We start from the raw sequence: 20,597 nt of genomic DNA on the forward strand, positions 1-20,597 counted from the left end.
GTCAGCGGCTGGTGGCGAGGGGGGCGGGGCCCACGCCGTGCCTTCGTGTTGACGACGTTTTGCGTTTGCAGGACGAAGGGCCGTGCTGGAAGGAGCTGCTGCGGATCAAAAGTGCCCACAAGCTGCTCTACGCGCTGGAGATCATCGAAGCGCTGGGGAAGCCCAACAGGCGAATCCACCGGGAGTCCACGGTGAGAACAGACGGGACGCCCCACCCATTCATCTGCCGCCGATGATTGGCCTTCAAACATCGGCCAAATTAATTTTCCCCTCCAAACGTTATCAAAAAAAGGCGAAGTTTCCCACGCTGTCAAAGTAGCCTGAAGGCACCATTTTTCTTACGTAGCATTAGCAACTAGCAAGTATGCGTAGCGTATGTTATTCTGGTTATTTTGTTGTCCGCCGAACGTCCTTTAAGCGGTTTAATGTCACCCCAGTTGGAGTTAACTGTAAAACTAAAGTTACGACAAGAAGACGTACACCCGCCGTATGTTTAAATACAACACATGCTTCCGTTTATCACATCGCTGGCCTAGCGCTCATTCTAAAAGTGAAGGGAGGATCCCATTCAAATGCTAATTCTCTTTTTCTTATTTCTCTTTTTTCTCTCACTTTTTCCTTCCCTCCTTTCTTTGTGTATCTTTTTTCTCTTTGCTACTTTTTTTGTCACTCTTCTTTCTTGCTCTGTTTTATTTTTCATTCTCTTGCTTTTTTGTCTTTTCTCTTTTTTCTCACCGTTCCTCTTTTAATTTCTTCGGTTTAGTTTTTTCTCTTTTTTCCTTTCCTTTTATTCTTTCTCTTTCTCTCCCCCCATGACGCACACACGCGCCCACCCCCAGACCCACTCAGTGGCCAATCACAATCCTAGATAGCTTCAGGGTCGCAAAGACAGACCAATCTTCTAAAACAACAGGCAAGAAAATTTCCCATGCAAATGACATTTTTGTCAAGCATTCCCTTATTTATTAATTGACAGTAGCAGCAAATGCATTGAAACACCCCCAATGATGTCATCGATTAGCCGACATCGACGGTCCTCAATTTGGCGCCGACAACAGGAGAGAAAAAAAATCTGAAGTCCGTCAGCCCTTTTTGAACTTGACATGAGAGCAAATGTTTTCACGTAGCTCGAAAGTGGCTCTGGATCTTTGCCCGGCCTTGCTGCCAAATCATAGGCGGAGAAGAGATGATGTCATTCATGTAAATCGGGTCTTGCTCACTGACATGACACGTTTCCGTTTTCAGCTCATCCCACCTTAATGTGTGTGTGTGTGTGTGTGTGTGTGTGTGTGTGTGTGTGTGTGTGTGTGTGTGTGTGTGTGTGTGTGTGTGTGTGTGTGTGTGTGTGTGTGTGTGTGTGTGTGTTTAGGGCAGCTACAGCGACTTGTACCCCGACTCTGACGACTCTTGCGAGGACCAGATTGAAAACAGCAAAAACTCGTGGAGCTGCAAGGTAAGAAAAAACCGGGCATGGACGCCAGGAAGTCCGCACGGTCACAAACGTGTGCCGTTGGCCCACTGATCTGTACGAATACCCGGATGAGCCGACGCCAGCCGTTGAAGCCGCGTGGCGGCCATCTTAGCCAGGGTTTTTCCTGGGTACAAAATTCCGAGGTGGCCACCTCCAGCCTGAGCCGCTGATATCGCTCAACATTTCTATATATTTTAGAGCCGCAGTTTTGATACCGTGGCACCGCAATATTTTGGCTGACGGTCATCATACCGCAAAATCTAATATCGGCCCACTTGTGTTAAGATGGCGGCTTCTTGGCGATCCAGTTCTACATACAGATCAGTGGCTTTGTCTTCTTCCCATCTTTTTTCCTTCCTTCCTTCCTTCGTGCTCATCCTTCTTCGCTCTTCTTTTGATCGTTTTCTGCCCTCCGCCAGTTTGTTTCATCCGGAGGCCTGCAGCTGCTGCTGGAGATCTTCAACTCGGCCATCTTGGAGCCCCGAGAGCAGGAGTCCTGGACTGTGGTGAGCCGCGAGCAGGAAGTCTCTTGTCCCGTCCGTCTCGGCCCCCCCGAAGCCTTTTTCCCAATCGCCGGCGCTTTGTGTCCAGTGGCTTCTGGACTGCCTGGCCTGCCTGCTGAAGCTCATCTGCCAGTTTGCCGTGGACCCGGCCGACCTGGACCTGGCCTACCACGACGTCTTCTCCTGGTCCGGCCTGGCCGACGGCCAGCGCAAGCGGGCCTGGCCCGGGAAGTCTCGCAAGTCCGCCGTGGAGCACGGGAAAAGTCTGCACATCCCCAGACTGACCGAGGTGAGCACGTTTGATCGCGTCCGTCTCGTGACCTTTTCGTGCTTGCGCTTGAGTTGCACCCGCAAGTGCTCGCCGATTGGCTCGCGTTGCAAGTTGGCCGCAGCCTGATTGGCTCGCGTTGCAAGTTGAGGAGCAGACGTGAAAATGGAGGCGCGTGTTAGCTTTTGTTTTATTTCGATTGACCGACCGTGCATCGCGCCAACGGCACCAGCGCTTCAGTGGCAATCCTGACAAACTCTTTTTTTCTCTCTTTACTGGCCGTAATCCGACGGGATTCTGACTTTATTCTCAGAATTCTGACTTCATTAGTGCTACGATTATTCTCACTTTAAAGCGAGAATTCCTGAGAACGAAGTCTGAATTCTGCCAAACGTTGTCCCTCGTCGTCTTCCGTCACCGCTGAAGGGATTTGCTTTCTTTGACGAGAGTTCGCTTAGCGCAAAAGCAGCTCAAGGTGTTCGGATCAAATAGAATTGGACTTGATTAAATGGAACAATTAAGATGAACATAACATTTCTAGTGGATAATGAACGACCAACTGCTTTTCATTTTGAGATGATCAACATGTCGATATCCGATTTGTTTGAATGAGTTCTTGGAGCAATTTGCTATCTTTCCAATAAGCTCGTTGGCCATTCCAAAAAAGATGGAAATGCTGCAGTGTGAAAGGACAATATTATTAACACTTCTCGTTTGCTCTGTAAGTCTTTAGAGGTCATTGACGGATGCAAATGTGTATTGAAACGCATGCAATATCTATTCTTTATTATTTACTATGGTCTATAATTTAGGACATCTATCATGGAAAGCTTTCTAGAAATGGCCACACTACATCTTATTTTCAACTTAAATCAAATGTATGAAGCTAACAATTAGCCATCTAAACAAAACAAGCAAGCTAGCCGCGCAAGTCAAATTAGAATAAAAAAAATATATTTGTTGGACAACATTAATATTCTTCTTCTTTTTTTTCCAGCAATATGAGCAGTTGGTAAAAGGCAAACTTTTTGACTTTGTTGTGAACGCTACAAAGCTGATAGCTTGACTGTTTTGAAATGAATCTCATAATAAAAGTCACAAATGTATTATTTTGTAGCACCGCATAATTATCAAAAGGGCAACATCGCTTGCAATGACTCCTACACATTTTTTTTATTTTTGTATAAATTGCCCTTTACTGAATTAAAGTTCCTGTCTGAATAATTGCAATGTATCAGCCCGACTGCACACCTGCTCTCGGAACAAGTTGATGCTGGCCATTTTTTTGCGCCAAAATGTTTGAAATGTTGTTAAACTTGTTGTCCAACTTTGGTCTTGTTGTGCCTTCAGGTGTTCCTCAGCCTGGTCCAAGGAACCAACCTGATCGAACGGCTCATCAACGTGGCCTACACCTACGACAACCTGGCGCACAGGTGGGCAAACGCCGCCATGCCTGAACGCCGCCATGCCTGAACGCCGCCATGCCTGAACGCCGCCATGCCTGAACGCCGCCATGCCTAAACGCCGCCATGCCTAAACGCTGCCATGCCTAAACGCTGCCATGCCTCATACTGGAACGTGCCTATTCCACTCCGTGCCTGCAGGTGGCAGCAATGCGTGTACAAAGTGGCTGCTAAAGCTCAACAAAGCAACAACAAAAAAGCAGCTCGGAAGAGGGAGAAAACGGCTCATTGAATCTGAACATTAGATTTAATCTTACTATTCTATGACGGCGTATTAGGGCCAGGTATAAATATATATTTATTAGAGGGCGGGGGGGCATTATTCTGAGAAAAAAAAACGTTGCAAGTTTATAAAGTGGCAGATTTGCAAGTTTTTTGCTCAAAATTTACGTAGCGTGCCAGACGGGTGCTTGTGCCAATACTTTTCGGTCAGGTTTCCAAATTTTTCCTGAATATTGCCCCCCACCCTCTTAAAAAATAAAATAAAATAGTAATGCGCCGTCGTCCAGTTCTGTATTGAAATGATCACGAATGTTAGGGTAAATCAATACTGTGTGATTTTTCTTTTCTTTTCTTTTTTTTGTATACGTTGATAGCGCGACACCAGACCGTCACATCACATCATCCCCTTTTCTAAAAAGAGAGTTGAGCGTTGAATGAAATCTTGTGACGGCGGATGATATTGATGAATTTGATTTGATGTTTTGTGCTGCAGAGTTCTGAAGGCCCAGTCGGATCACAGGTCTCGACATGAAGGTGAGCCGTGCAGTTTGTTGCTGCGAAGTTTTTGTAGCCGTGCTGCTAAATGTTGCGGTAGCTGATTGGAGGTGTGTGTGTGTGTGTGTGTGTGTGTCCCCCCCCCCCCCCCCCCAGTGACCCACTACTCCATGTGGCTGCTGGTGAGCTGGGCCCACTGCTCGTCGTCCGTCAAGTCCAGCCTGGCCGACAGCGAGCGTCTGCACGACTGGCTCAGGAAACTCACCTTGCTGGTGCCCGAGGTAAGAGCGCCCCGTCGTCCCGCTCGGCCCAACGCATGCTTGCACCAAAGCATCCAGCTTATCATTCGGGGAAAGCGAGCGAGCCAGCGCTCCAAAAAGAGCACAAGTTGTTGTGGTAATTCAACATCACTGCTTTTGGAGTCGATCAAAAGTCATTGAAAGTAATCAAGTTACTTTAGCGTGACGGACTAAATAGTGATCGTACCGGAATACATTTGGAAGCGCACCTTCGTAAACCAGCTGAGGGAATTTGTGATGTGACGATTCACTCAAGCCCCAATTCGATTCGATTTGTCAGTTCTTGATTTCAATTATTATTCTTTTTTTGTTTCTGTTAGGGCCCGACCCATTGATCGGCCGCCGATTATAATCAGCCGATTATTGCCCTTTCAGCATCTGCCAAAACAATCGGCCAGTTGGTCGATAATTTCTTTATTCAGTCTCCCCATAATGGCCGACATTAAATGTCAGTCTAAGTGTTGATGGCAACGTCGTCGTCGAGTCCGTCTTTGAGAATCACTGCAATGTCGCCGGTGAAGTTATTTTGATGATGCAATCGAGGCTTTGTTGAGTTTAAAGTTGGACGCAGGAAATCTTCTGAGCCACCAAGTGAATTGCATGAAAAAAGGAAAAACATCCCAAATGACGGGATGAGTCTGCAAACGGACCTTTTCAGTGTAATGAAGCCCCCCCCCCTTTTTTTTCCGCTTGCAGCCGGCGGTGCGTCACGAGGCGTGCAACGGCCTCTACAAGCTGTCGCTGTCGGGCCTGGAAGGCGGCGAATCCATCAACAGATCTTTCCTGCTGCTCGCCGCCTCCACGCTGCTCAAGTTTCTGCCCGACGCGCAAGCTGTCAAACCTCTCAGGGTACGTGCACGTCGGGCGGGCGGACGGACGGACGGACGGGCGGACCGACCGACTTTCTACGCCTCAAAACACAAAAAAGACAACAAAAGCGCACGGTCGATTGGAAAATCTCAAATAATGCTTTCATAAAATGAACAGCAATTAACGACTAAGGACAGCAAATAACAAAAAGATGAGTTGAACGTTTCAAGCGTTTGTTGCTTTTATCAAGAGCGTTTGGAACTTGACTTTTGCGGCTGCCAGAAGGCGGCGCGACGTTTCTGATGCTATCAATAAGAGAGAAAAGAGTCGACAGATGAATTGTCGCGATATTGCGGTAAACGCTGACATCATCGATCGATCGATCGATCAATGGGACAATGAAAGCGGCTTTGGATGCGTTTGCAGCAGGTGGATAGCAAAGGTACGACTCGGGTGTGCGTGTGTTCAGATGGAGGAGTACGAGGACGAGCCCCCCCTCAGAAGCGGCTGCAAAGAATACTTTTGGCTGCTGTGCAAACTGGTGGACAACATCCACGTCAAGGACGCCAGCCAGGTGAGGACGACACACACGCGGCGCGCGACCTATTTCAATTCTTTCTTGGGGGGGGGGGGGGGGTTTGTTTTGTATTATTTTGAGGGGGGGTCTGAATGAGTCCAGTTGTTGTCCTTGTTTCAGTCTTTTTGGGTGTGAATGAGTTCATTTCTTTCCTTTTGTTTTTGCTGCCGTTTGCGTGCGAGGTCAGCGTGAGACTCGCGCGCTGCGAAGGTTCTTTTTGTCTCGAGGATTTTTGCTGTATGGAAGAAGTTTGTTCCATTTGTAGACGGGGTTTTCGTGTGAGATTTCTTTTGATCAGTGTGTGTGTGAGAATTTTTTATTGTGTTGAAGCAAGAGGTTTTGTTTTTTTAATCTTTAATTTTTTTTGCTGTATGTTAGAATTTCTTTTGGTGCATGAGTATGTTTTTTTTTTTTTTTTTAAGGAGTCTGATTCTTCCTTTTTGTGTGTGTGAAGGTTCCTTTTGTCTGAATATTGTTTTTTGGTGTGTCTGAGAGGTTTTGTCTTTTTTTGCTGAATGTTCGGTTTTCTTTTGGTGTTTGTTTGATATGAGATTCTTTTTTGATGATTTTTTGTCTGAGGACCCCCCCCCCCCCCCCAAATGCAAGACATTGTTTTATTGCTTGTGTTGGGCACAAGCAATAAAGTGAAACGAACGGGCCCGCCTTACGCTGAGCTGCGACACGTGCGCGCTTGCGAACGGCGCCCGTCTGTTGCTGCCGGCGAGCGTTTGAACTGACGTGTGATCTCTCCCCGTCTGTGGCTGGCGGGCTCGGAGCAGACCACCCTGCTGGACCTGGATGCCCTGGCACGACACCTGGCAGACTGCATACGAAGGTGGCCACGCACACGCACACACACACGCGTGTCTTTTATGCTCGCATGCATTCAAATGTACTACCAAGCGGGCCGGATCGGTAAAATCCTGGTGGACGAGTTGCGAACGTACCCGTTTGGCGGATGTAACGTTCCCAGAATGCATTGTTCTAATCCTTGTCCAATGTTTACCAGTCATTGAATTTGGGTCGTATTGAAGCCGTTTCTGTGCGCGTGTGATTGAATTTTGCATTTGTGACGGCTCTGCCATCCCCACTTTGTTTTCCGCAAATGTACCGAAAGCTGTGAAGCGGCCAGCGAGCGTCGCCTTTTGCTCTTTTGTCGCCTCAGCCGCGAGATGCTGGACCAGCAGGACGGCAGCGTGGAGGACGACGGGCTGACGGGCCTGCTGCGGCTCGCCACCAGCGTCCTCAAGCACAAGCCGCCCTTCAAGTTCTCGCGCGAGGGCCAGGACTTCCTGCGCGACGTGCACAACCTGCTCTTCCTCCTGCCCAGCCTGGCCGACCGCGCGCAGCCCAAGTGCAAGTCGCACGCCGCCCGCGCCGCCGCCTACGACCTCCTGGTGGAGACGGTCAAGGGCTCGGCCGACAACTACCGGCTGCTGCACAACTGGGTCATGTCGCAGCACATGCAGGGTGAGAACAGAATGAGGCCAACATTTATTTTTTTTTTTTATGTCGGATTCTGACTTTTATGCACAACAATCTAACCGAATCGTTTCCTCCCCAAAAATCTGATCTGATTTTATTTTTTATTTTTTTAGAAAATCGATCCCAAACAATAAATATAAACAATTTATTTCGAAGAATCCAACTTTTATTTCATTTTTCTTTTTAAAAATTCGATTTTCAATTCCAATCAATATTCACGTTGTTTTTGTAACCGGAAAAAAAAAAACGATCTGAATTTTCCACAATTGTTTTGTTTTTGTTTTTTTCTCGTCATAAAAATAGAGATTTGAGTCTCATCTTTCATCAGGAAAAAATATATTTCTATTTGTATCCATCTTGTAGCAATTAGCAGTATTATATAGCTAAGTTTCATCATTATTCACAAATCTATATAGAACTGTGACTAAATGATTAGTTAAAAAAAAAAAATAAATTCTACTACAGGCCCTGGTTGATCTCTTTTGCTCTGCTGCCACCTGCTGGTCATTTGTCTATTAACTACCATTGCTTCAAACTTTCTCTTCTGGCTGCATCAAAGCCTTCTGTATGCTTAAGCATAAAAAAATAAAAATAAACATTAAAAAACATATAAATACGTTTTTGGGACACTTAAAACATTTCAAATAGAACGTATTTATACTTTTTGGGGAGCAAATGAGTTTATAGATTTTGCTACAAGAACATGATGCAGATTTTAATTTCCTCCTTTTAAAATCAGACTTTTTTTTTTTTTTTTCCACGGAAATTAGATTTCCAATGTTTTTCAAAAATCCATGACTGACTTGCATGTGCACACTTGATGACTGACTTTTGCCGCTGGCTGGCGTCAGCGTCGCACGCGCCGTACAAGTGGGACTACTGGCCTCACGACGACGTCCGCGCCGAGTGCCGTTTCGTGGGCCTCACCAACTTGGGCGCCACCTGCTACCTGGCGTCCACCATCCAGCAGCTCTACATGATCCCCGAAGCCCGCCAGGCCGTCTTCACCGCCAAGGTGGGCCCGCTGCTCCTCCTCCTCCTCCTCCTCCTCCTCCTCCTCCTCCTCCCCATTCAGAATTGAAGTCCTAAATCCAGAATTTGTGCACGTGGCGCAGTACGCTGAGGACATCAAACACAAGACGACCCTGCTGGAGCTCCAGAAGATGTTTACGTACCTGATGGTGAGACGTGCACGTCGTAAGGGTGGAAAGGCCTCCCATTGGCTGAAAGAATGCTGAACATGGGTCCCACGATTACAGATAGACCCACCATTTTGACAAATATCCATTTGGGCCTTTTTTTGGTTTGAAATCGGATGGCCGATAAAAAACCATTTGAATCTGAAGGAGCGATTAATTCCAATTTTCAATTGACTTTATAAGAGATGCTTTTTACAGAAGAGGATTAGGGCGTGTCAAGATAAAGGAAAAAAAGTTTAGCAGAGTTCTCTGTGAACATTTTCTTAGAAATTTAATGGATGTCGAAGATGAAAAAACGGCATTTTGAAAAGTCTGAAAAAAAAAAGCATGCTTTAAGACAAGATTGGCAAATGAATATTGGCTTCACGTATGGGTCTATCTGTGCCTATGATGCAATTGTTGGATGCGTGCGTGCGTGTGTGCGTGCGCAGGAGAGCGAGAGGAAAGCGTACAACCCGCGGCCGTTCTGCAAGACGTACACGATGGACAAGCAGCCGCTCAACACGGGAGAGCAGAAGGACATGACCGAGTTCTTCACCGACCTCATCACCAAGATCGAGGAGATGTCGCACGAGCTGGTACCCGCCTCCTCCGACTCCCCCTCCGACTCCCCCTCCGACTCCTCCGACGACTCCTCCTCCGACTCCCCCTCCGACTCCCCCTCCGACTCCCCCTCCGACTCCTCCGACGACTCCTCCTCCGACGACTCCTCCGACGACGACTCCTCCGACTCCTCCTCCGACTCCCCCTCCGACTCACTTCCTTACTCCCTCCACCTTTTCTTCTCCCTCGTACTCCTCTTTCCTCCATCTTCTCTTCTTCCACCTTTTCTTTCTCTTCCTTTGTGTCCTCCCTCTCCTACTTCTCTTCCTTTTCTTTCCCCTTCATCCTTTTTTTTCTCCATCATCATGTTGTTGTTTTTTTCCCCACAGAAGAACACGGTGAAGACTCTGTTTGGAGGCGTGATCACCAACAACGTTGTTTCTCTGGTGAGTGGGACGCCATTGCCAATATTTGCTCCGTCGACGGCGAAACGTTTGAGCGCCATCCTGTGGTCGTTTGCAGGACTGCGACCACGTGAGTCAGACGGTGGAGGAGTTCTACACGGTCAGGTGTCAGGTGGCCGACATGAAGAACATCTACGTGAGCGCGCCCGCCCGCCGTGGTTCACGCAAACGCGCGCCCGCCCGCATAACCCGTTCGGTAACATTGCCGATGATGTGTGTGCGCTCTCAGGAGTCTCTGGACGAGGTGACCATCAAAGACACGCTGGAGGGCGACAACATGTACACGTGCTCGCACTGCGGGAAGAAGGTTCGCGCAGAGAAAAGGTACAAAGCAAGCAAGTATTGTCTTCATTTCAAATGATTTAAAAAAAAAGGTTTGATCCTCATCCAAATACTCCAGTGCGGTCTTTTAATCCAGCTCACCAACCATTAACATGATCAAGATTGCAGACAATCCCAAATTATTTTGACATGAATATTATATTCATTCATTCATTCATTATTATTAATTGATAAATAATAATAAATTATTACATTTATTATTATTAATACGGTCAGGTGTCAACATTTTATTAATGAAATTGACAATTATTTATTTAATAAATATAATGTATAGTATATAATATAATAATTAATGTTATTGGTCATAAAAATGAAATCTTAAAAAATACAAATAAATTTGTAATATTATTTTTGTATTTATTATGATCCAAATCATTTAAAATGGTGTCTAAGGTTGCGTTTGTTTTTTTAATCTCCTCATCAAAAACTCGAGTGCGGCTTGCTCAATTCTGGAGTTCCTTCTTTTCATTGAGCCCGTTTGCGTTTGCCGCGCACGCAGGGCTTGCTTCAAGAAGCTTCCGGGCATCCTGAGCTTCAACACGATGCGTTACACCTTCAACATGGTGACCATGATGAAGGAGAAGGTCAACACGCACTTCTCCTTCCCGCTGCGGCTCGACATGACGCCTTACACCGAACACTTCCTCATGGCCAAAGGAGAGCGCAAAGAGGGTGCGTGCGTGCGTCTCGTGCGTCTCGACTCTTTTGGGACTGCGTTGTTTTGATTTTCTGTGCATGTTTTGCGTGACGGCGTGCAAGGCGAGTCCAAGGCGTGCGAGAGCTCCGAGTACGACCTGATCGGCGTGACGGTGCACACGGGCACGGCGGACGGCGGCCATTACTACAGCTTCATACGAGACATCGTCAACCCCCACGCGTACAAGAACAACAAGTGGTGAGGACCGCGGCGCGCGCTCGCTCGCGCACTCGCGCGCTGGCGGCACGTTTTGAAAACGGCGTGTGTGCAGGTACTTGTTCAACGACGCCGAAGTCAAGCCCTTCGACTCGGCACAGCTGGCGTCCGAGTGCTTCGGCGGAGAGATGACGGTAAGAGCTATCACGCGCACGTGCCCAGTCGTACTGTACGCTGATGTGGCCGCCATATTGGATGTGGCAATGCGGATGTGCACGTCCTTCCTCTTGCTTGATGCTAATGCGAAATAAAATCTGTTGCAGTGCAATAACTGGGGATGCACAGAACTCATAATTCATTCATTTAAAAAAAAAAACATTATTAATATCAATAATATGCAATTTTATCACAAAGTCCTTTTAAAAAAAAATAATAATAATTGTTTTAGTAACGGGAACGAACTTTTTTGTCCTGCAGACTAAAACCTACGACTCGGTCACCGACAAGTTCATGGACTTCTCCTTCGAGAAGGTGAGGAACGACTTTGACGAACGACTTTGTGCTGCGTCTGCGCAGACGTGAGGGTGACGCCATCTTGTGTGTGTGTGTGTGCCAGACGCACAGCGCGTACATGTTGTTCTACAAGCGCGTGGAGCTTCAGGAGGACAACGCCAAGGAGTTTTCTTTTGACGTTTCTCCGGACCTGCTGGAGGTACGAGTTGGCCTGATTGGAACACAGTTGCTAATTGCCAACATCTGAATGTTTTTAAGCTTTATGAAATGATTCAAACCCATTTTTAATTTAGAATTTCAAATCGTATTTGATTTGCGGCTCCTACGTGGGTGTTGCGCCGCGTCTGCGTTTGCTCGGGTTGACTTCGGTTTTGAACAAAATGTTGTGATGTTGCTCCTTTGAACGTCCGTGTCTCTCTTCAAGTGGATCTGGCACGACAACATGCAGTTCCTCCAGGACAAGAACATATTTGAGCACACCTACTTTGGGTGAGTGTCGGCAGCAGGATGATGATGACGACGACGACGACGATGATGATGATGATGATGATGATGATGACGACGCGCTTGTGTTTGCATGTCGTGGCTCCGCAGCTTCATGTGGCACCTGTGCAGCAGCATCCCCAGCACGCTTCCCGACCCCAAAGCCGTCTCCCTCATGACGGCAAAGGTAACGTGCGTGCGTGTTCTTCACTTGCTCATTTTCCCGCTGACCTCCGCCCGTGTTTGCTTTCATGTTGCAGCTCAGTACGTCATTCGTCTTGGAGACCTTCATTCACTCCAAGGAAAAGGTCATTGAACCCGACGCACTGCTTTACACTTGACTGGAGCGCGTCTGAAATTCAGGACGCAAAACCACCAAGCGGCGGCTCACGACTCAGGAAAAAAAAAAAAACATCCCAGTCGTGAGCCGCAGCGCAATCGTGTTGAGGCTTAACCGACAGTCCAGGAATAAATTAAGGATACAGCGATTTATTTATTGAGCATTTTAACTTCAGGGAAGCCATTTTGCTCTCTCCATAGTACACGTCCAAATTCAAAAGTAAAGGGGATGTCGTGTGTTGTGTGTGTGTGTGTGTGTGTGTGTGTGTGTGTGTGTGTGTGACCCACACAGCCCACCATGCTGCAGTGGATTGAACTCCTCACCAAACAGTTCAACAACAGCCAGGGTGCCTGCGAGGTGCGTGCGCACGCACACACAAATGATTGCCGTTATTATTGTTGCCTCCCTGCTGAGCACGTCCGTCCGTCCGTCCGTCTCCCCCCGTCAGTGGTTTCTGGACCGGATGGCAGACGACAACTGGTGGCCCATGCAGATCCTCATCAAGTGCCCCAATCAGATCGTCAGACAGGTGCCTTCATCATCATCATCTTCATCGTCATCATCATCGTCATCTGTCGACATGTTCTGAGTGCCTCGTTGTTGTGGCCAGATGTTCCAGAGGTTATGCATCCACGTCATCCAGAGGCTGCGGCCGGTCCACGCTCACCTCTACCTGCAGCCGGGAATGGAGGACGGGTGCGTTTGTTTGCTTTCTCACCGGGGACACCAGCTGCGGCTTGACCCGGGGGGGTGGGGGGTGGGGGGGCACAAAAAATGGATCGTCGTTTGTTTCTGGACCATTTCTAGTTGCTTTTTCAACTTTTTCTTTCATTTTCTGACTTTTTTGTGGCCATTCCAAAGACATTTTAGAGTCACTTTTGACACTTTTCTGACAACTTCAAAATTTGAACTCTGACCCATTTTGAATATTTTTATTTTATCTGCTTAATTTGTTTAATGAATCTAAAACAACTTTGTAGGAATGCTTCTTATTTACATATCTCCAGGGATGAGGGACTTTAGGGCCAGTTTTGCGGATCCCTGGACGAGACTTCTGGACCGGGTCCCTTTTGACTCGTTGACTTCTCGTAGACTGCAAGCGTTTTGACGCTCGACGCGTTCCTAGCGCAGATCCTCATTTGGCTTTCCATGACACCTATTTGACCTGATCTCGGATGATCCCCCCCCCCCGTTGCAGGTCGGACGACATGGACGGCTCTGTGGAGGACATCGGCAGCCGCTCGTGCGTGACCCGCTTTGTGAAGACGCTGCTGTCCATCATGGAGCACGGCGTCAAGCCTCACAGCAAACATCTCACCGAGTACTTCGCCTTCCTCTACGAGTTCGCAAAGATGGGGGAGGAGGAGGTGGGTCGCCTGGGAGGAAGTACTCGCGTGGGGGTCCAGAGGGTGTCAATCAATCAAACGTACTCATTACGAGAGCTGACGGTTTTGAAAAATAGAATTGCCGATTTTCCTTTTCCAGCTTGATATCGATTCATTAAAGCACGAATCGATTATTCTAATATCGCTTCTCCCCATAAATTCAGAAGAAAACAGAATTTTAAAGGCCATTTTTTGATCTGAAATGTCCTGCTCACATCAATTTAAAAGTATTTTATTACATTTAGGAAAGCCGTGACTTCTTGCACTTAAAGACAAATCAGAATCTTTTAAATTTCCATTTATTGAGTTCCAATCCATGCTGACGTCAATGTTTGTGTGGCGATTTTAACGCGTGTTACTTTCATTAGTAAACTCAATCATTTAACCAGTTTCTGCCTCTGCAAAATTTAATTTGGAATTTAATGTTTGTGGAGCTTCTTTTTTTTTTTTATCATGTCCTTGATTGTTGTTCTATAATTAATCAATATCGAATCAAGTTGAAGAAAATCTAAATGGAATCGAACTGATCAAATCGCTTGAGGAAATTGGAATCGATACTCAGCCCTTAACTCTTTGACTGCCAGACGTTTTCAGAAAAGGGATGCCGTGGGTGCCAGCCGATTTAAGCATTTTGACTGATCTTTCAAGGTCCACAGAAAATTATGTGTTTGGACTATGGAAACACACATACTACCAAATGAAAGATTGGACTCTCATCTTTCATTAGAAAAAAAAGTTTGTTTCTACCTTATTCCGTTTTTCAGTAAGCAACAATAGAAAATGGTTAGTTTCACCTCGGTTTTGAAACAAACGTCTTTTAACGTCTTTGGCACTCCTCCATAGGATTTTACTAAACGTTATTTAACGTTTTTGGCAGTCAAAGAGTTAATGGCTTTATTATTACTTGGTAGCATCTCAAACTGACCTTCCTCACAAGGGTCGCGGGGTTGCTGGAGCCTATCCCAGCTGGCGTGGGGCAGTCGGCGCGGTGCACCCTCCGCTGGTTGCCGGCAAATTGCTTTCTTTGTATTTTTTATTTCTCACAATGTTAAGCGCTTGTTACCTGCAACTTTCCATTTTGTATATTTTTTTGAAATGGCAACAGCAAAAAAAGACTCTTAATTGTGATGTTGAATTTAGCAAATTGCTGATTCATGTTGCGTTTTGAAAACAAGGAACCCCCTTTTTTTTTCTTTTTCTTTTTCCTCGCCCCCAGAGCCAATTCCTGCTGTCGCTGCAAGCCATCTCCATCATGGTGCACTTCTACATGGGAACCAAAGGACCCGAGAACGTCAGTGGAAGGCGGCGGCCATCGCGGCGCAACAAGCGGCGCTGACCGCAATTCTTTTGGATTCTCCCTCCCCAGCCGCAGGTGGAGGTTCTGTCGGAGGAGGAGGCGGAGGACGAGGACGAGGAGGAGGACATCTTGTCCCTGGCCGAGGAGAAGTACCGGCCGGCCGCCCTGGAGAAGATGATCGCCCTCATCGCGCTCCTGGTGGAGCAGTCGCGCTCGGAGCGGTACGAGGCCGCAAACGCCATCGCCTTCCAACCCGCAAATATTCCCTTTCCATTAATGCAATCTTAATACAGATATGGGGGGGGGGGGTGCGGTTGCGGGGGTTCTTTTTTTCTTTTTCAATTCAATTGAAAACATGACTTTCGTTCTTTAAAAACGAAAGAAAGAAGTAAAACTTGTGATTTCTGCCCCTGATTGAAAAAGAAAAACATTTAAAAATCATAATGAACGCCAAGTAGATGAGCAGTCGAGATGCTGTCAAGGTAACAAACTAAATGATTCAATAGCATGACCTTGCGCTAAATGTATTTTTCCCGTCATTGAGCTTTTATAGATTTTTTAAAAAATACAAATGAACTGAGATGAGTTCCACAAACGGACACCTTGAGTTGAAATGCTTCCATCTTTTTGTTTGCTTCTGTATTTAGGTTTGGAAAAAATATCTCTTCCTCTTCATTTGTACTCGCGTTCCCTTTAAAAATAAAAAAATTAAAAATTTGCATGTTAATTGGTAATATTTCATGATGGGCTTTATACATTTTTTTAAGGCGGGAAAACTCCCATCAATTCCTTAAATTTGAAAGATTTATTTGCATAAATAAATCGTAGATTAGTGCCGTCTCTGTATCCACATCCAAATACGTTGTTTTTGATGCGTGATGAGTCACTTTCGGACCACAAGCCGCGACTTTTGTCACTTGCGTTGGACCCTGCGGCTCTTGCAAAGGTGCCACTTCGCCGTCCCGTCACAAGGGGGCGCTCTAGAAAGGAAGTGCAAGTCGGCCCAAATGCAGTAGGAGACACAGAACCAGAGCGAGACAATTTGCACCCTGGCTGTGGAAAAGAAAGTAGCGGGATCCTGGTCCGCTAACATCAACACACCTGCGGCGGCTTTCGTGTGGCGCGAACGCCCTCAACTTCGCTAGCGCGGCTTCTAGTCCAGAAGTGGCGCCATCTTTGTATTTGTGGAGAAAGTGTTTTGTTTTTCTCGCCCAAGTCAGCAGGGTGTGAGATGCCCCGAGGCCCCCTGGGGTCAAAGGTCACCATCTTAGCCAGCCCTCTGCCTTTCGCCCCGGCAGGCACCTGACGCTGTCCCAGAGCGACATGGCGGCGCTGACGGGCGGCAAAGGGTTCCCGTTCCTGTTCCAGCACATCCGGGACGGCATCAACATCCGGCAGACGTGCAACCTCATCTTCAGCCTCTGCCGCTACAACAACCGCCTGGCCGAGCACGTGCGTGGCGTTCGCGCCGGATGCTTTTCTTCTTCTTTTGACTTTGGCTGACTCGTGTTTGTCGGCAGATGGTGTCGATGCTCTTCACCTCCATCGCCAAGCTCACGCCCGAGGTGAGTCCTTCTTGCACCTGAACCCGTTAAGGCCTGAAGCGCCTGCCAAAACGTGCCTGTCTCGAATGATGCCGAAAACCAGACGTTTTCCTGGAAATTCAACCGTTTTGTAAAGCCTACTAAAAAAAGTTGATATCTGAAGCGGATGGAAAGAAAATTCCCCCCAAATTTGAGAGCTTGCACTTGTGGCCTTCACACAAACCTACGTTTATTATGATAAACCTTCAATATCTCGTTTTTAAAAATCATCAAACAAATGTCGCATCTGTCCCGCCGCTTTACCGGTCGAACCCGCTCGCAAGCTGACAAAGCCGAGCACAAATGTGAACGGTTTTGTTCTGCTTTTGTGCTTGTGGCCCGTCCAGGCCGCAAATCCTTTCTTCAAGCTGCTCACCATGTTGATGGAGTTGATGGGCGGCCCCCCGGGGATGCCCTCCTTCACCACGTACATCCTGCAGAGGATCTGGGAGGTCCAATCACAATGCGACCGTCTCACTCTTATCAAATAGCAATCGAGGTTTGGGCCGGTGAAGAGAGAGAGAAAAAAAAAGTCAAAGTTTGGCAGGATTAGTCCGAATCCTGCCCAACTTATTTTTTCTCTCTTCATTGGCCCGATCCTCTTGCGTAGGACGACCCATTTAACAATGTTCTGCTCAGGTGATCGAGTACAACCCGTCGCAGTGTCTGGACTGGCTGGCGGTGCAGACCCCTCGCAACAAGCTGGCCCACAGCTGGGTTCTGCAGAACATGGAGAACTGGGTGGAGCGCTTCCTGCTGGCCCACAACTACCCCCGCGTGCGCACCTGTACGTGGGACCGCCCCGGCCCGGCCCAAAGCCGGGTGAATGTCTCACCCAAGCCCTTTGTTTTCAGCGGCGGCGTACCTGCTGGTGTCGCTGATCCCCAGCAACTCGTTCCGCCAGATGTTCCGCTCCACGCGCTCGCTGCACCTGCCCACCCGCGAGCTGCCGCTGTCGCCCGACACCACGGCCGTTCTGCACCAGGTGTACAACCTCCTGCTGGGCCTGCTGGGCCGCGCCAAACTCTACGTGGACGCCGGCGTGCACGGCACCACCAAGCTGGTGCAGTACTTCAGCTTCATGACGTACTGCCTCATCTCCAAGACCGAGAAGCTCATGTTCTCGCTCTACTTCATGGACCTGTGGAACCTCTTCCAGGTACGCGCCGTCCTCGCCATGCCGGGGGGGGGGGGGGGGGGGCTTGGCACCAAAAAGTAAATTGGACACTTTTGTGTGACGTTTGAATTGATCCGTTCAAACCACATCCAAAATGTAGCCCCGACCGACATCGGTTTGCAAAAGCCACATGGAATGGCGAGAATGTCTCCGGACGTGAAAAAGTCGTCCATTTTAAACATCGAAATCATCTGGCAAAAAACGAAACGAATGTGAAATCATCTTTGCTAGCAACAAACAATTGAACCGCTAATTCTTTTAATGACGTTGCACGTCTTTGAGTGGAGCTCAATACTGCCCGGCATGTTGTGGCCCAACGCGGTACTGCACCGAAGGCGCGCGTGCCTCCATGTTGACTGCAAAATGTGGGAAACGTCCGTCAGCGGTGTAAGGCGTACTTTTCTTGTTGTTGTTGCTGTTGGATGACGCGTGGGTCTTGCGGCAGCCCAAACTGTCGGAGCCGGCCATCGCCACCAACCACAACAAGCAGGCGCTGCTGTCCTTCTGGTACAACGTGTGCGTGGACTGCGGCGAGAACGTGCGTCTGGTGGTGCAGAACCCGGCCGTGACCAAGAACATCGCCTTCAACTACATCCTGGCCGACCACGACGACCAGGAGGTGGTGCTGTTCAACCGCGGCATGCTGCCCGCCTACTACGGCATCCTGCGCATGTGCTGCGACCAGTCGCCCGCCTTCACGCGCCAGCTGGCCTCGCACCAGAACATCCAGTGGGCCTTCAAGAACCTGACGCCGCACGCCAGCCAGTATCCCAGGGTACGGCCGGCCCGCTAGCTCGCTGGCCCGCTCGCTCGCTCGCCGCCAGAGGCTTCACCAAGCGTGCCTGTGTCGCCCCCTGCAGGCGGTGGAGGAGCTGTTCAACCTGATGCAGCTGTTCGTGGCGCAGCGGGCGGACATGCGCGAGGACGAGCTGGAGGACGTCAAGCAGTTCAAGAAGACCACCATCAGCTGCTACCTGCGATGTCTGGACGGACGCTCGTGCTGGACCACCCTCATCAGGTCACTCTCCTCTAGGCTCGTGCAATTCACACCAATTCAATTGCGATTATTGCTTGCCACGATTACAAAATCGCTGTTTTTATCCTAAAAAAAAGAGAGAAAAGATTAATACTCATTTTTTATACACATTTATTGCACCTTTTTCATCCAAAAGGAACTTTCATAATTATAGTGTTATTTACTTTATATATATATATATATACTTGTCTTAATATTTTTAGTTTTTTACTTTTAAACATGTTCTTGTTTTGTAACAAAAAATAATCGTTTGAAAATCCTGATTTCAAGTATCGCCAACTTAATCGTGATTTTAATTTTTTCCATAATCGAACAGCCCTTTTTTTTTTTTTACATCTATGACTAATTCAATTCATGTGTGCGTCATATGTACTTAAAATAAAAAAATAGAAATTCATACACAACACTAATCAATATACTTCACATACTAATACAAGAGATTTAAAAACAAAGTAAAGAAATACAAAGTAGCTTTCTCAAACCACCAAAAGTATTTTCAAAATACTTTGTGAGCCCGTCATAGCGATGGAGAAAGTTTTGCTTTTGCGCTGAATGTCAAAAGCATCCGGACTGAATTGATATCTTTTGGATCTTTTATTTGTTCCTACGATTCACTCGCATACTCGAGGGCAGCAAATCGGTCATTAAATAAGATGTCCCGATGCACATTAAAATAACAATTGATGTAAAAAAAAAAAAAGCTTTGACATAAAACGTGCAATTTAACAATATTAAATGTGATCAAAGTATTTATTGGTGGCCAACGAGTTATTTACATTGAGCGAAAAGTCCACAAGTTGCTTCATGTTCCAAAAAAAACAATTGTTATGAATTTGAAATAAAAAAAGGTACCGTTTCTGTCACCAACATGAAACACTAATGCCACCTGGTGGCAGAAAATTAACCTGAACACCAATCTATAACTCAATGTTTCACACTTCTTTGAACTGTTTAGTTGATTCTTTAAATACGTTTATGAATTCATATCAAATTACTTTAAAAAATACTGCCACATTTGTATTTGGTACCGTATTCTTCCACTTTTGTAAATAAAAAAATATAATAATTTATATAACAGATATGTGATTAAATAGCAATTGCAAATGGTTAGAAATGTCACCACCTGAAGTTGATTTATTCTGAAGTTCTTCCCGCCATGTTGTCGTAACGGGCGCTTTTTTTCTTGCTATTTGACGTCTGCAATGACTTTAGCGAGCGTGAAGTGTAACGTTTTGCGTGGCGTTGGCTTTTAGTGCCTTCAGGGTCCTGCTGGAGAACGACGAGGACCGCCTGCTGGTGGTCTTCAACCGAGGGCTGGTCCTCATGACGGAGGTAGGCGGCGCCGCGCGCGCTTTGCGTTTGCCGGCCCGAGCGAGCGTGCGACTCACGCCAGCGTTTGACCCCCCCCCCGACCCCCCCTGCAGTCGTTCAACACGCTGCACATGATGTACCACGAGGCCACCGCCTGCCACGTGACCGGCGACCTGGTGGAGCTTCTGTCCATCTTCCTGTCGGTGCTCAAGGCCACTCGGCCCTTCCTGCAGCGCAAAGGTGAGCCGCCATCCGGGGTTCTCCCGCCGGGCGCCATCGCTCCCATTCCTCAACAATGCGGCCATTCTGACTGAAGCAACCCCCTTCGCTCCCGCATGGATTTTGCGCGGCCCACGCGATATTATTTATTTATTTGATTTTAACAGAAATCTTAAGATATCATTTCTAAAATGTAACCTAAGCATTTAAAAAGTACTTAAAATGTATGCATTTATTTATTATTAAATAAATGTTATTT

At 47.3% G+C, this 20,597-nt stretch overlaps 1 protein-coding gene across 1 annotated transcript in view; it reads left to right on the top strand.

The window, feature by feature from the left end:
- usp34 (ubiquitin specific peptidase 34) overlaps positions 1 to 20,597 on the top strand; it is a 48,428-nt gene that overhangs the window by 22,073 nt on the left and 5,758 nt on the right. The window contains exons 31-70 of the mRNA XM_077571040.1: positions 72 to 191; positions 1,370 to 1,453; positions 1,891 to 1,977; positions 2,063 to 2,263; positions 3,593 to 3,675; positions 4,421 to 4,461; positions 4,579 to 4,703; positions 5,418 to 5,570; positions 6,001 to 6,105; positions 6,888 to 6,943; positions 7,274 to 7,578; positions 8,445 to 8,608; positions 8,709 to 8,774; positions 9,224 to 9,370; positions 9,725 to 9,781; positions 9,858 to 9,935; positions 10,029 to 10,123; positions 10,641 to 10,813; positions 10,901 to 11,036; positions 11,110 to 11,188; positions 11,472 to 11,525; positions 11,611 to 11,706; positions 11,932 to 11,996; positions 12,102 to 12,177; positions 12,251 to 12,298; positions 12,622 to 12,687; positions 12,779 to 12,859; positions 12,941 to 13,026; positions 13,529 to 13,697; positions 14,932 to 15,006; positions 15,082 to 15,233; positions 16,311 to 16,464; positions 16,533 to 16,577; positions 16,943 to 17,047; positions 17,235 to 17,382; positions 17,450 to 17,754; positions 18,218 to 18,547; positions 18,633 to 18,790; positions 20,062 to 20,140; positions 20,233 to 20,359. Coding sequence (XP_077427166.1) covers positions 72 to 191; positions 1,370 to 1,453; positions 1,891 to 1,977; positions 2,063 to 2,263; positions 3,593 to 3,675; positions 4,421 to 4,461; positions 4,579 to 4,703; positions 5,418 to 5,570; positions 6,001 to 6,105; positions 6,888 to 6,943; positions 7,274 to 7,578; positions 8,445 to 8,608; positions 8,709 to 8,774; positions 9,224 to 9,370; positions 9,725 to 9,781; positions 9,858 to 9,935; positions 10,029 to 10,123; positions 10,641 to 10,813; positions 10,901 to 11,036; positions 11,110 to 11,188; positions 11,472 to 11,525; positions 11,611 to 11,706; positions 11,932 to 11,996; positions 12,102 to 12,177; positions 12,251 to 12,298; positions 12,622 to 12,687; positions 12,779 to 12,859; positions 12,941 to 13,026; positions 13,529 to 13,697; positions 14,932 to 15,006; positions 15,082 to 15,233; positions 16,311 to 16,464; positions 16,533 to 16,577; positions 16,943 to 17,047; positions 17,235 to 17,382; positions 17,450 to 17,754; positions 18,218 to 18,547; positions 18,633 to 18,790; positions 20,062 to 20,140; positions 20,233 to 20,359 — 4,774 coding nt within the window. The remainder of the gene's footprint in view (positions 1 to 71; positions 192 to 1,369; positions 1,454 to 1,890; positions 1,978 to 2,062; positions 2,264 to 3,592; positions 3,676 to 4,420; positions 4,462 to 4,578; positions 4,704 to 5,417; positions 5,571 to 6,000; positions 6,106 to 6,887; positions 6,944 to 7,273; positions 7,579 to 8,444; positions 8,609 to 8,708; positions 8,775 to 9,223; positions 9,371 to 9,724; positions 9,782 to 9,857; positions 9,936 to 10,028; positions 10,124 to 10,640; positions 10,814 to 10,900; positions 11,037 to 11,109; positions 11,189 to 11,471; positions 11,526 to 11,610; positions 11,707 to 11,931; positions 11,997 to 12,101; positions 12,178 to 12,250; positions 12,299 to 12,621; positions 12,688 to 12,778; positions 12,860 to 12,940; positions 13,027 to 13,528; positions 13,698 to 14,931; positions 15,007 to 15,081; positions 15,234 to 16,310; positions 16,465 to 16,532; positions 16,578 to 16,942; positions 17,048 to 17,234; positions 17,383 to 17,449; positions 17,755 to 18,217; positions 18,548 to 18,632; positions 18,791 to 20,061; positions 20,141 to 20,232; positions 20,360 to 20,597) is intronic.

Source organism: Vanacampus margaritifer, chromosome 7, assembly GCF_051991255.1.
Source record: "Vanacampus margaritifer isolate UIUO_Vmar chromosome 7, RoL_Vmar_1.0, whole genome shotgun sequence".
NCBI lineage: Eukaryota > Metazoa > Chordata > Actinopteri > Syngnathiformes > Syngnathidae > Vanacampus > Vanacampus margaritifer.